This window comes from Motacilla alba, chromosome 14 (genome assembly GCF_015832195.1).
Source record: "Motacilla alba alba isolate MOTALB_02 chromosome 14, Motacilla_alba_V1.0_pri, whole genome shotgun sequence".
NCBI classification, from domain to species: domain Eukaryota; kingdom Metazoa; phylum Chordata; class Aves; order Passeriformes; family Motacillidae; genus Motacilla; species Motacilla alba.
The window spans coordinates 5,947,013-5,962,298 of record NC_052029.1 but is presented as its reverse complement, the minus strand read 5'-3'; the positions used below and the strand labels follow the sequence as shown (position 1 = coordinate 5,962,298).

Sequence of the window (15,286 nt, the reverse complement as noted above, 5' to 3'; positions counted from 1 at the left end):
TTTATTAATTTAATGTGTCAGTTTGCAACCAGGGCTGTTAAAAAGGCAGATCTTGCTATTGAAGTACTACTTAATAATTTTCAAAATGGCAAAATATTGTCCCTCCTTCAACACAGCTCGCTACTCAAAGCAACCTTGATCTTACAAGCTTGTCAAAACGTGTACTTGTGTTTTTCACTAAATTTCATGCATTTAAGGGATCAGGTGGTCCACATGTGCTGTGCTACGTGCAGAGCTTGGGATTGTTCCTTAGGCAGGACCAAGCAGCTCAGGGCTTCTCTGGGGTTTGTTCCTTAATGAGAAGAGAAATGGCAGTTGTTGCCCTGAGCATTGCTCAGAAGAGCAGAGTCTGTAAGACATTAGCTAATGTGTTCTTGGTGGGAGTGCCCAGCTCTGCCAGAGCTGTGGAGGCTCCTCTGAGCTCTTGAGATGTTTATTGATCAAATACAGCCTTGAAAATGCATTGCAAGCATTTCTGTCCGTGCTGCATTTAATTGATGTACATTTCTAGAACCCTCTGTACCAGGGAGACAGGTCCTATTGATTGTGCTTTTTGAAGAGAGAATAAATTCCCAAATAGGAAGTCATTAATTATTGTGTTGTGTTTGCAGTGGCTCTTTGGGTGTTCTTCCTTCTGTTTGCCTGGCTATATTTTTCCTGAAGAGATTATAGTTAAAGAATACCATCTTTTTGCAGGCAAAGCAACCTTCCAGTTGCAGTTCTCTGGTGTGGGTTGCATGAGCTCATAGCTCTTGAGTTTGCACGCAGTGTTTCTATTTGTGGCTGTAAAACTGTCAAGAGGAGAAATTGCAATGGCAATAAACTGAAAATGCATTTCACATTCTCACCTTTGCCCCAGCACATCTACAGTGGTATATAGTCTGGGATTTAACTGCTAATGGCTGAGATGAGAAAATTTAATTGGGAGAGGTTCTTTTTACTGTAGGGATAAAATGGGAAATGTTTGCTTGCCTGTTGCCCATCACTTCCTTTCAAGGGAGCTGCAGGAATGAGTCCCTGGTGTTCCCCAGGCAAGCAGCCCCGTGTGCAGCTGCAGATCCCCTGGCTGTCATGAGTGCTTTACAGCTTTTATTGCCAGCCACAGCTGTGACTGTGTGTTCAGGGATTTGGTGCTGAAGTTTACTTGGGACTTCATCTGGCTTCCTGTTAAAGACAGCAGTGCTTGTGTTGATACACATCAGTTGAACACCTTATTCCCACGTCCTCTCTGACATGCTGATGGAATTACAGAGCTGCTTGGAAAGGCTGCACTGCCACAGCCACAGCAGGAATGGCCTCAGCTGTGCTGGGTTATCAGATGTGAAGGGTTACATCCCCATGATTTATGAGCTGCCCCTGAGGAGCTGCTCTCAGCCTGCAGGCTGTCCTGAGCTGTCACTTTGACAGGGACATGTGATGGTTGTATCCTCAGTATCCTTTAATGACAAGGTGTGATGCCAGCAGAAACACCTGGAAGCATCGAACTGAGCAGTGCAAATGGCATTTCCTCCCTGCAAGCCCACTCTCCCATGTGAAAAAAACATGATTATTAACAATTTTTATAGAATCTTATGGCACTAAGCAGAGAGAGTGCACGAGAAGACCCCAGAAGGCCCCAATGGCCTTTTAACCCCATCTGTGAGTTTATTGGCCTGAAATGGATTTTTGTTGCTCTCACAGTGATTATAAATTATCCAATTCACAGCCTCACACACTCTGTTATTTGTTGAACAAATACAAACAGGTCAGAGGCTGAGCTGGCAGCCTCTGCAGCGTGGCACAGGCATAACCAGGAGGCAAACATCCCTGTTTCCATCAGCTGCAGCACAGTTGGGATTGTGCCCAGCAGGTGCTGCTGCTAATTAGGACTGCCAATTAAATAGTGATGTGCCTAAAGTTAAAGTCAAACCCAACTTGTCTTTTAGGCAGCCAGCTGACATCTCTCCACTTCAATGCAAAACCAATTTCAATATTTTTGTTTTATTTTTACAGAAAAAAATATCAAAATTTTCACCAAAGGAAAAACTTCCTAGTTTTTGTTCTTTCTGTGGTTCATACCTTTTCACCTCAAAAGAGGAGGGCAAGCTGTGAGAGAAGTAGTCTGTTTGAAAGCAAAATTATATATTTTAATTTTTCATTAAAAGCACGAATTCTTCATTGTTCTCATGGGGATACAATAGCAGCTTACAACCGTAACTCACAGAAATGTCCAAATCTTTAACCAAATTTTTAAGGGTTAACAGGGATGGTTAACTCTGTTAAAACCCAATTTTTAACAGGGATAGTTAATTCTGAAGAGTGTTTGAGGGAGAAAGGAAAAGGCCTGTAGGCAGAATGAGATATCTGTAGTCATAATATTTTATTGCTTGCAACCCTCCAGGATATCTGCTATGATACATGAAGAGAGAACACCATGTATGGGTGCTCTCATCATATAAACACAGGGAAAACATCAAAGTCAAAGAGCATTGAACAAAGATCCTGAACTACCTGGGACAGGCAGATGTTTGCTGTGCTCCAGGGTGTCTACTAACCACTGTCAATTTTGACAGTAAGCACTAAATTATTGTCCAAATACAAATACACTTTTCTTAGAACTGTGTGAAGGAGCTAAAATGTGAATAACTGTTTCCTTCCTGACCTTCTCTAAAGAAACATCTCTGCTAAACACTTTGGCTCATTCAGGATTTTCTCTCCTGGCTGACCAAGTTCACACAACTTCTGCAATCAATAACTTCATTTAATTTGGCATCAGATGGCTGGGGTAACTTAATTTCAATTTACATTATGATGCTTTCTGTGGTGCTTTAATCTAATATATGTTTCAGTGTTCACTCTAGTGTTCACTTTGGCATTGTGCTCTGCAGGGAATGATTTCCAATGGATGTTCCAGCTGTAGCCACACGAGCTAAGAGTTGGAAAGCTGGTTTGCAACTGGGCCAGAGGGCTGTGCCTGAGGGCTGTGCCTGTCTGTGCCAGAGGGCTGCAGAGATGTGAAAACATTTAAATTTGCTGTTCCACATCTAGGAATATTTTTCAGAGGGATCTGTTCAGTATCAATTCTGAAATTTAGTATCTTAAAAGAAATGTGTGGCTGAATGAGCACAGCTTTCATTTCACTGCTGAAGTGAGCAGAGTTCAGCACTGCAAGCTGCCAGCTCAGACAGAAAGACTCCTATGGCATTTCCACTCATGGCAGGATTTTCTGGCATCAGTTTTTCTGATGGCCGATTCCTCCTTCCCCATAGCTTACTGTCCTTTCAGGAAATGCAGTTATTCTCATATGTTGTGATGCACTAGATTGTTATTCGGATACTGCACTGGGTGTTGTGTTATACAAATGTTTCCCCCTTTTCCTCAGAGGGTGTATCCCTCAGATACACCTGAGGTCTTGTACCTGTGGTCTTGTCCCTTGAAGCCCCTCCCTTCGCCCCTCCCCACTGGTGTGGCCTTCTGTCCCCGCCTCCCATTCCGCGGGTATAAATGTCCCTTGAGTTTGGAGTTCTCTCTCTCTTCTTCACCTGGAAACCCTACGATGCAGATGTCCCCTTCCAGCTAATAAACAGGACATCAGAACCACGTGGAGAAAGAGCGCTTCTCGTCCTTTACTTCGTCCATGTAGGATCCGTGCGGGCTAAATCCCAAGTTAGCCGGGGGATTTACAGCCCGAGACCCACAGGTTCCTTCACTCATATTCTTGTAATTCTTACATTTTCAGGAATTTCTTCCTGGCCGTAAGATTGCTTCTTTTGCAACTTTTTTTTTTTTTTTTTTTTAAGGAAAGAGAAACAAACAACCCCCTTTCTCCTGTTCACCTGATGCATTGATGCATAGAAACTTGCCTCTAGGAAAAAATAATTTTTAGTAATTTATTTCCAATTCCTTTACTCAGTACCTGAGTGCTCTTCTGGAGGTTTTTTTTTATTTTTATTGTGGTTTTTGTTTTTTTTCAAGATTACTTCCTTTGTCTGCATTATAACATTTTTAGGTAATGCTATTATCTAATATCTCTAAATATTACAAGTATCATGGAAATAAAATGAACAGCTAGTACCTGTGTGCCATCTAACCCCTATTCTTTTCAGAAGCTATTCTGAGTTTTAGTCTTCATTTCATTTGGGGTTGAGATCAGGTACTTGGTGAGCTGTGCTGAATTTATCCTTCATTATGCTATTGTAACTGGGACAAAATCTTTAATCTAAAAATATATTCCCCCCACTCAGCTCTTCAAGTTTTGTGTTTTGATAAACTGATGCGTTGCAAAAACTTCTTGGCTTGGCTTCTGAGATGTGAAGTGGGACAATCTTCCATTGTATAAATTAATCATAAAGGCACACTAAATTTTCCATTATTTTGTTGCTAAGGGAAATGTTACAGGGACTGGGAAGGTGTTTGGGCAGAGGGGCGGTGGATGGGAGCTCCTGTGAGTGAGGAGGGTGACTGTGCCCATTCAGGTAACCACAGCCATGGGAGGCTCTCCCCCATGATTTCCTGGCAGCTGGGATTGCCCTGACAGGAGAGGTGAAGCCTCCACAACCTCTCATGGTGGTGTTAATGTCCGTCAGAACCTGCTCTTTCAAATTTTGTCAGTGTTTCCTGTGTGAAGATTGAAGTGAGGATAGTTTAAGTTGGGAGAAAAGCTGAAAGCTGGTTCTGTGCTTGTGAGTTCATCATTTAACTGGGTTGGACTTTGCTGACCTGTGTTGTTGCAGGGGGTGGCTGTTCAATTTTCCCCTAATGAATTGGCAATATCAAGATGTCAAGAAATCCACTCAGTGTGTATGAAGTTCAGTTCTGTGAGGAGCCATTTGAATATGTACTGAAAGATAAAGTCACTGCTGGTGATGAAGTGCATCAGATAAGCTGAAATGCATTTTAGTCAAAACTGTGTCAGAGGAATCAACAGTCCTTCATGTTAAAGGTTAAATAGCTGCTTTTGCTCCAGCAGTATCAAAGTGTCACTTTAGAGACTTTCATGGGAGCCTCATCTTCAGAGCAGCATTCTTTCCCTTTGATTGCTGTGTCATTCCACAGTGACCTTTCAGCACTGGATCCCCAGGACACAGAGACACAAATGATGCTCTCCCTCATTGTTCACTCTTGACACACTTTCTTTTATCCCTTCTGTGGAGAAAGAAGGGATGGAATGAAAGTTTGTGATATAAACCCAGCAGATCTTACAGACAGTATGTTTGCACTTGCTGCCTTCCCAACACTGCTATTGATGATCTCTAAAAACATATGCTTAAATTTAATCTGGCCTTAAGTGGACACTGTTTTTTTTTTGTTTGTTTGTTTTGTTTTGTTGGGTTTTTTTGCCTAATGCCATTGTGGCTCCAGAACTACTGAGCAGATTGGCATTTTAGATTTTTACTTCTCATTCCATCTAGAGAACAAAGTCATTGAAGGATCATGTAGTTGGTTAAGGAAGCAAAGGAACATTTTTCAATTGTGTTATAATTCTGTTGTAAGGGAGAAGTGACTAATAAAGGAGCATTTGCCTCGTCTTCCTTTTTGGTTTTCATCATAGGAATTCTATGAAAAGTTGTGTCAATAATAAAGATGGGTGAAATTATAGGGAAGTGTTTTCAACTTTTCTGAAATTGCTTTTCTGTACCTTTTTCTCTAACTTAAATTTTCTCTACAAAGGCAATTTTGCATGTGTGAAGCAATGCTTGAGAATGAATTTTTGCAATAGCTATTCTGATTTTTCAACTCTTGATGAATCATAAATGTTTAGCTATGGGACTGTCCACACTTATTTTTCACATATCTCCCACTTCAAATTATTACATTCAGTAATGCCCTTTTGGGTTTTTCTAGAACTATTCTAATTCATGATTTCATACCACCTGATGTTCTCTGATGCTGTGAGAAAAAATTCTCCCCACCCCCTTTCCTCGTGGCTCAATGATGAAGGACATTTGCCTTTGTAGTCACTGTTATATAAATATTCCAAACTGTTTATTTTTCCTGCTAGCCAGGATTATTTCAGTAGTTGTGAGGAAGTTTGCAGACCTGCCTGTTGCTCAGATGAGCCACAGCTCTGTGGTCCTGCTGCCCTGCACTGGCTGGAGGTGCCTGCCCAGTTTGCCCAGTTCATGGCAGTTAGGAGCCTTCTCTCACATTCCACCTTTGGCAGTTCTCTCTCAGCTCTCTAATATTTCTTACCAGTTTATTTAAACCTCCACAATGCTACAGAGCTTCACTCTCTGTTGTGGCTGCACTGAGATGACAAGTGAGTTGTCCCTTTGGACGTGGCTGTGGCTTGCAGGGGGCTCTGAGCCCCTCTGGGTGAGTGGTCTGTGCTCGCCGTGTGGGAGCTGCTCTGCACCGAGGGCGTAACCTCAATGGCAGCGTGCTCAGCTTGCAGCACACTGCACTTTTGCTGCCACAAGAATCAACACCTGAGGCTTGCCAGTCTCTGTAAAAAGAGCAGGGAGAGCTGGAGGTCCAGGCTCCCCAGTCCTGCCTGGAGAATGACAAGACAAGGACGGGCTCCTGTGTCCAGCAGTCCCTGCCATGCACCCAGCCTGGTGTTCCATCAGAGCCCAGCAAAACAGCAGCTGTGGCCTTCCCCACACAGACATGGCAGGAAGGAAAGTCCTCTGTGTTCCCAGCAGCCTTCTGGCCTGCACACATCTCTGCCTTGTTTTCCTCCAGGGCTGATCTAGCTGCCAGCTTTGCAAACTGCTCAGAAAGGGTCACATTTTTGGATTTGCCCAGATTTTGCTGTCTCCATTTTTGGAAACACTAATTGAGAAATGTTTATAGTTATCTGAAAGTTCTTAAAAATCTGGAATGCCAGAAATTCACCTCCTAGTGATGGAAGAGTTGGGTGCCCTAAAATCGGAGAGCTTCATGTGGGGCTTGTTCCTCGCTGCCCACGCTGCAGGGGTACAGTGTGTTCTGGAGCTTTGCAGGAACAGTACTTCTGTAATCAGCAAGATGAAGAGATGATTAAGCCTTGAGAGGTTATAAGAGTTATGTTGGAAATGCAGAAAATATATTGTGAATATAAGTTTGTGTTTGTGGACACCAAGAGTTTTTCAGGGCAATCAATTTTTGATTTACAGTTAAGGCATTGGACAGCGACTGACAGCAGAACTTTCAGCTCTCAGCATCTGTCAGGAAAGTACCTCATGTTTTTAAATTGATTTGTGTAGTGGGATTTGTTGTGACCTTATAGAGTAGTATAGAAAAAAAAGTAAAGCCTTCTGCATGCTCAGAACCTGTTCCATGTGTGAGCACTGCACTGATCCCAGACTCCTGGGAAGCTGGGGAGGCGCTTCCACTGTGAGTGAGTGAAACTCTGGCTGTGCTTTGTCTTTCTGTCCCAAGGTTTTACTGCAGTGCTCAGTAACTAAGGAGGCAAACTGCATGTGAAGAGTGTAATTTCGGAGGCAGCACAAGGCTTTTGCCCTGGAGTCTTTAGCAAAGAGATCTTCCTTTGTATTTCTGACTGAGACTGTTTTGACAGAAGAATAGCTGACTTTTTATATTCTCTCTGTGTTTAACAGCATGTGTTTTATGTGCTTGCATTGCAGAACTATAAATCCCAGAATAAACAGACAACAAATTCCCGAGTGTGTTTTAAGTTGTCTGGTTGCAGCAGTGTCTGTACCCATGGAGAGAGCAACACCTCCCAGTCCCTGAGCCATGAACATCCTCTGAGAGGGGAAGAGTCCTTCCTTCCTTCCTGCCCCACAGATAACTGCAGGTGTCAGCCAGTGAGGCTGGGCTGTATTGATTTTGGTAATTGTCTGCTGTAGATCAGCAAAGCTACAATGTCCTGAGGGTACAGCAAGCAGGTTTGTGAGGTTTTTTTCCCACTGTGAGCCTACTCAAAGGACATAGATTTTTGTTGTTGCTCTCCATACAAGGAAGGATTGTCTCTGAAGTGCTGCATCAAAGCCCATCATTTAGAAAACTCTGATCTTATGTTGAGGGCTGCAGGCTTGGGCAGTGCCCCAGCACCCTCTTGACTCTTTCCAATTTAATTACCCCCAGTGTCAGGTAGCCATCCATGTTTTATTTATGGATTGAATTTGTGACATTGCCTACCAGATGTTTAGTGATTTTCTGCACATTAAATTATCCATTTAAAGGAGGGAGAAAATCAGATTTTGAGCATTGGTGGAGCTAATCTGACTTTTAAACTGAAGGTTGTGCCAACTGAATTTTAGGGAAGAGGGTAAAAGCAAGAGAACTGAAGGCCCAACTGTTTTTTTTTAAATGGTTGCATGAACCACCTCTACTCTGAATTAACCACTTCACTAACTTTCAATTAGATGACTTGAATGGTGACTGTTGGGATAAATATCCTTGAAGGAAAGGAATAAAGAACAGCAATTAGTGGCAGGAAGTTCCCTTTTTCAGGACAGCAGACAAAATCCAACAACTTAATTCTCTCCTGGTATTCCTCTTGGTTTAATGTGAGACAGACATGGGTTTCTTTAGTGTCACATTTTTAGAATCTGATTTAGAGTTCTGAAAAAGTTAGGGTCCTTGTTGATTGATTATTTATGAAGAAACTTTGAATTACGATATGCATGAAAGCTTGTTGGGATTTTTTTCTGTTAGTAGTCAAAATGTGATATGTCTAGGTCTTGCTCCATTCTGTGGGTATAAAGGAAAAGCTTTATCAACATGGACTGATTTAAGCTTAGTACCAAGTGTGACTCCAAAACTTCATAGCAACAGAACTCACAACTGGTGCATCCTGATATAATGTAATTGAAGCTGATGCTGTTGTACCTGTTTGTGCCACAGTACATTTATTTTTATAGCTGCCTTTCCATGGAGACAGGCCCCAGCTGTTGGTGGGCAGTGTTGTGCCAAGCTGTGTCAGCTGCAGCCCATCAGATCGTTTCAGCAGTGCTGCAGGTGATGCTCTCTGCCTCTGCAGTGGCTCAGCAGGCAGAGCTGGCAGTGCCTGGGGCTGCACAGCCCCTGGGGGAGGCAGGATGGAGACTCCCCCACACCACCCAGCAAAGCCAATTGCGTGGCCCTGTCCTTCCTGCTCCTCTTGACTTCAAACAGGAGCACAAAGGTGCTGGGAAGGGAGGGGAGGGTGTGTTCCTGGGAATGGGGTGGCTTTCCTTTTGTGTGTCATTCAGGTGAGGCTGGAGCTGAGGCCCGAACAGCTTTTTCCTCTTGCTGTTGTAGGCTGCTGCTCTTCTGCAAGTAGTAAGCATCTTAAAAGGTTTTGGCTGAAGATGAGGGCAGTAATGCAAAATAAAGCTTTGTCTGTTTCTTTTTGAAGTTTGCATATGAATTTCTGGCAGTGTAAGAATGCCTTTTCTTTGACTGGGATCTGCTGCTGTCAAGTGATTGTCCTTCCAAATGGCCTCCTCCTCTTGTGTGTTCATTTTCACTGCCTTCATTTGTGAAACATCCATACACCTGCCTTCTAACTTGCTTTACAGTGCTTCTGAGAAGGTATCCCTGGAGGACATTGCTTCTTTTCCTTTCTTTACTGGATTTTTTCCCCACTCCTATTGTGTTCCCTGTATTCTTCAGAGAATGGGATTATCCCATTCTTCCATTTTTAGGTAGATGGGGTAAAAGGCTTAAACTTTTTCACAAGTTCTTGTCTTCCTGCTGTGCTCCAGATACACAAATAGTATGTTTGGAACAGTGAATCATAAAGAAATATTTTCTATCATATTTCAGTGGGATTTAGGTAGCTTTATGACATATGCTCCAGTATATCAAGGACTTTGACATACTGGAGCATATCAAGGACTTAACCTTCACCATCACTGTTTATTTTCAGAAAGAGAAGTAAAACAAGGGTTTGTATGTAAAACTGGTGAACATTTTCAATCTCCTTCAGTATTTGAAATATACGTATTGTCTATTGTTGTTTTAATTCAAAGTTCTCTGTTGTAATTTCTGTTGGTTTTGGAGACCGTTTTTCTTCTCAAGATATTTATTATCCATACCAAGAGCAAAGATACAAAGATATCAGGGCAAGACATTTTGTAGATTGGTTTCTCCTGCTCAGTATTTTTTAACAGCATCCCTTAAAATAGAAATGCAAAACTATGTGTCCTACTTTCCCCTCACTAAAATAGATGCCTTTTGTTAATTTTAGATACAGCAGAGCAGGATATGTAATTAATGATATCAAAGAATCCATATGATATTCAACAGGGTCCTAACATCAAGGACAAAAGAAGTCTGACAACAGCTGTCCCTAATGATTTGGTTTGTAAAATGTTTTCTTTTATTTCAGGAAGTTGGATGCTTTCATCTATGATGCAGCAGTGCTGAATTACAAGGCTGGGAGAGACGAAGGCTGCAAACTTGTCACAATAGGCAGTGGGTACATCTTTGCCACTACTGGCTATGGGATTGCTCTCCAGAAAGGATCACCTTGGAAGAGACAAATTGATCTCGCCCTCCTTCAGTTTGTGGGAGATGGTAGGGACCAAGCTTTTTTCCTTTCCTTTCTTCCTCTGTGTATGCACAGTTAATTCAGTTTTAGTAGCTCTGAGCCTGCTAGTACTGTTCTCTTGAAGTCTTTAAAATACAAAAAAAAAAAAAAAAAAAAAAAAAAAGGGTAAAACAAAGTGAAATTACTTCTTGGTGCTGAGACAGGAGTTCTCTTCCACTCACCTAACTCACCTCACCTCCAAGGGCATCAGCCTCTATTTTCAGAAAGTGTTTTCAGATACATCACAAAGTAAAGCTGGCCTAAGTGTTAGAGAGCATTTATCCATTTATTTATTTCCTTTATTTTTGTCTCTGAGCAATTCCTCAGTAGATGAGTTTTCTTTCAGCATAACTGTTCTGCTCTTAAAAAGTGTTTAGCTCAGTTCTGAACCAATGTGAGTGATCCCCAATCCAGGATGGTTTCATTCAAACTTCTGGTGAAAGAATGCCTATGAAATTGAGTTAGGGTGACTCGTTTCATTGTACTTCAAACAAATATTTTTTATTCTAAGATGAAATAGAAGAACTGTAGGTCCTCTTGGCACTTCTGCCCTGCAGTAGAAAACTTGCTGCACATCTTTGATATATTTGAAAACAGCAATGATGACTCAGTCTCCACAGAGGGTATGAACTCCTTTTTGATTGTAGAAAGCTTCGTGTTTCACCTGTGGAAGCAAATAGAAATATGGTAATTAAAATTTTTCTGCAGTGTGACTGATGAAATCCTCTATCAGATTGGAATATGGTGTGTATTGCATAATCTTTGTTTTGGTTTTTTACATAGGCATGTGTGTTGACTCTGCATTTCTCTATCAGTGACAGAGAGGGCTTTATGAAAAGATAAATATGGGTTTAACTCACCAGTAACAAGCAATTGAGGGTAAGAATGGTGAATTTCAGTGTAATGGCAATGGCAGAGAGCAGGACTTAGCATAGTGGCCTCCTGTTCCATAAACCACAGGACATTAATTTTCATGGGCAGACAATGAGTTTGTAAGTCTTCCAGCCCATGGATTTACTCCTATTGTAACATTAAACAACTGGAAGAGGTGTCATCATCACGACTGATGCACTTTGTCTGTTGGATATATGGAAGTACCAGTGTCATCATATCCATCTGTTGGGTTTAGAGAGGCCATGGAAGAAACCTCTCTAACTTGGGTGAAGGAATGCCTAGATGACCTGCAATGGCTGCCTTTCAAACATTCACATATTCCTGAATACAATTTTCTGTTTGTGTAATACTGTTAAGAATTATTAGGTGCTATAATTCAGAGCCATTTTTAAATGAGGAATTTGAATCAGAGAAGTTGAATTATTGGTCCCATACTAAAGAAGAAAAATCTTCTGTAGCCTGAGGGAGGATCTGAGTTGTGTTTCTCAGTAGGGGCTAACCCCTCTAGATGTAGCCAGAGCAACACTTGGGTTTTCACTCCTTTCACTTTGCATTTCCTTCATGCTTACTTCTTCAGCATTTTTGATACTTCTCATCCAACACAAAAAATTAAATCACAGAGAAAGAAAATAAATAGAAGGGAAAGCACTTGAAGCTATTTAAGAAAAATCTCATAAAAATACTGAATGTGCTGCATTTTTATGCTTCACCTCAACTCTGAATATCAGGTACAAAACAAAGTGGGTGGGAGCAAATTGTGAAAAGTCTTGCCCTGTGTTTACACTTTGACCTGTGGACTTCCATAGTATACAAATCCTTATTTCTTTAATCCATTTTTAATTGCTTAAAATAATACAAATGAATTGTCTACAAAACTCAATATCTAAACTTACAGAATAGCAACAGATAAAGGGAACACCGAGGTGAATGAAACCTCATTATTAAATGTCTGCACCCTGCCTTATCTTGCCCAGATGTTCAATGCACAAACCGTGGGAATTGTGTCTACATTTATGGCATTTTTTCATTACCATTAGAAGTTACTCTGAACAACCCAGGAATGCTAAAACATTACTTTTTTCTTGTGAAGGATCCCTACATTAGTTCAGAAAATGGTGTGGGCTCTAGTTAAGAGAATAGTAGTTGGACATATAGGATGTGTAGAAATTCTTGTAGGTATGTTTCTTTTAGTCCCAGAACTGTCTCACTTTGTCTCACAGGTCTAGATGACCACTTTCAGGGAAAACAAACCCCAACCACCATTGACTTTCCACCAAATGTGGGTGGAAAAAGAGAAAAAAAAAACAGCAAAAAAGTCCTAATAATGAAATTTCTTCTACTGAGTTACAGAGTACATTGCAGGTGAACTGGAACTAAACACCAAGAAATTAAATGTAAAGAGTAATTGCCTGGAACTAGCTCGACCTGATTTTGTAATCCATGTCTAACTTCAGTAGTTCGATGGATAATCTTTTTAGCTGTGAACTTACATAACTCTGTTTTGGTGAACTAGAAGGGATGAACCCAGAGTTCAGACCAACATCACTTTGCTGTATCACTAAAAATCTCTTTGAAGTTCTCTAGACTAAATGCAAGTATGGTTGGGGGGAAAGTTTCATCCTAAGAGAGTACTCCTGGGAAAGCCTCAGTGGAGCCTGAATGAGGTTGTTTAAATAAATAGGCAAACACAAACGAAGGCAGAAATCTTGTTTCACATGTATTGCTTCTGTAGAATATATTATTCTCAAAGACTAAGCCTGTAAAACAGCAGAGCCCCAAGTAGGATTGAATTATTCTTCAGTATGTGTAATAGGGCATTCATCAGGGTATGGAATAATTTCAGTGAATGATTGTAAACTTAATGAGTTCCATAACTATAAGAAGAAAACATTCTAATGAGTTCAACAAACACAGTTTCTTTATATGAATAATATGTTAATAAGAGAAAAAACCTTTTTGGATTATACTATATGCTTGGATAAGACCAAGTAATTTGTGTAAAAGTATATCTGATTGCACATACAAAAAGCCATGATCTCATTTCTTTTTTACATTTACCCAGTACTGAAATGGCCTTTTGAAATGTATTGTAGAGCTTCCAATTTCCTCTGCACGTGTCTTTCTCCTGTGATTTTTCTCATTTGATTTTTTTTCCTTGCTGCTTCTCTATCATTCTCCTATCTAAGCCAGTTCACTTACACATTGAAATGAATTTTTTGTGCAGTGGATAGGAACCTCTTCACTCTTCCTTGCTGATGTAAAACATCCAACTGAAGAATTAATTGCTTGTTCATGCAGGGGCATCTTTTCATACTCCTCAAAGCATGATGCTGTTTCTGCATTAAAGCCAATAACTTTGAACCCTCTTTTTAATCTTGTTGGCACTGGAAAAAGAGTTAACTAAATACAGAGGACGTAGGCTTGTCTAAGGGATAACTTCATGCTCTCACTGGTGGTTTATCTATATTTTTCTACATTAATAGTGTTCCCAATCTGAGGATAGCCCTACTGGGTGGATCAATTACACTGCCAATTATCAATCACACTGTGAGAGCAGCTCTGAAGTCTCAGTGTAAGGAGCTGGCTCCAAGATGCCAAATTTGTTACTCTAACAAGGAGGAAAAGAGGCAGAAGAAAGAAGAATGGGAACGAGTTGCTGAGGAGTTTAAAGAACAGCTACTTAATTGTCTCAAAAGTATAGTTGTGCTTAAAAGGTTTCATTCCTTGGTCTGTGCAAGTTCACATATGTAGCCCTGCTCAGGGGAAGCTGAGATAAATAAGCAGTTGTTAGTGTAAGACTAATTGCTTTGGAACTCTGAATCTTTCTAACAGAAAGAGTTAGGAGTTGCTTTTTCTTGCATAAGGGAAGTGCATTGCTAGTGAATTTCTGGCTTTGTTCATCTTGCTATCCATACAGCACATCTCATTATCTGCAAAAGCTTTGAGTTGATGATTAGCATCTGCAGCTTTGTTTAAGACAGTTGATCATTGGGATTATTCTCTAAAGCCCAGTGGTGGTTGTGCTGCTTTTTTTGTCTTTCTGTGGTCACAAGATGAAACTTCCATTGTTTTTTAACAGAGAAGTAAAAATATTTCTACTGAGACACAGAATCTCAATCTTCTGTTGAGAAATAGAAGCATCCAGGAGTTCAGAAGCAGCTGAAATGATACGGCTGCTAAGAAACAGCACCATCATTTTGTTTGGATCCTCCGCCCACGGCCACAGGAATGTGTCAGAACAGAAATGCTGCGCTCTGAGGAATGGCATGATCCCTGCTTTGATTTCTGTTCTGAACCTCAGCAGGAGCAGCTGGGCAGGCTGAGGTCCCCAGCAGCAGCGTGGTCCCTGGCAGGTGTCACTGCTGTGTGCATAGAGGGGGTGAGGTGCCAGCAGTGGGAGAGGGCTCGGGCGCAGCCTGCGGCGTGCTGTGGCTCCGGGCAGGCATTTGGGAATGCACCCGTGCTCCTCCAGGAACAGCAGGAACTTTAGGCAGCTGTCCGCTGGCCCAGGTGTTGCTGATACTCTTCTGGCTTGGGCTGCACGGGCCATTTAAAGAGTGGTTCTTTTTCTAAAGATATCCCACTAAGTTATTTGGGAGGCATTGTTTCCAAAACCCATAGCACTCTGTCTTTGGTGTGGAACCACTGGTGCATAGAAAGTGAGGAGAATTTAGCTTTCTCTTTTTCTCTTTTTCTTTCAGTCTTTCTCCCATCTTTCTTTGAGGAGGTGAGATTATTAAACTACAAATGACAAAGCTGCTTCAGAATTAAGAGTGTAAGAGGGGTTCTGAGTGTGAATGGGAGGAAGAGAAAGACAGCAAGGATCCTTTAGCTATGAGGGATGCAGCTGAATAGAGAGATAAAACACTCATGGCAGCAGAAATGGTTGGATACAAGGAACAGAAAAAACTAGGTAAAGAGAGCAGTTTTGGGGAGGAATGTTGAATACCA

The 15,286-nt window shown here is 41.3% G+C and overlaps 1 protein-coding gene across 5 annotated transcripts in view; it reads left to right on the top strand.

The window, feature by feature from the left end:
• Window positions 1-15,286, top strand: part of GRIN2A (glutamate ionotropic receptor NMDA type subunit 2A) — a 163,163-nt gene that overhangs the window by 127,855 nt on the left and 20,022 nt on the right. For all 5 annotated transcript variants that reach the window (XM_038150721.1, XM_038150720.1, XM_038150719.1 and 2 more), the window contains one exon: window positions 10,241-10,428. In XM_038150721.1, coding sequence (XP_038006649.1) covers window positions 10,241-10,428 — 188 coding nt within the window. The remainder of the gene's footprint in view (window positions 1-10,240; window positions 10,429-15,286) is intronic.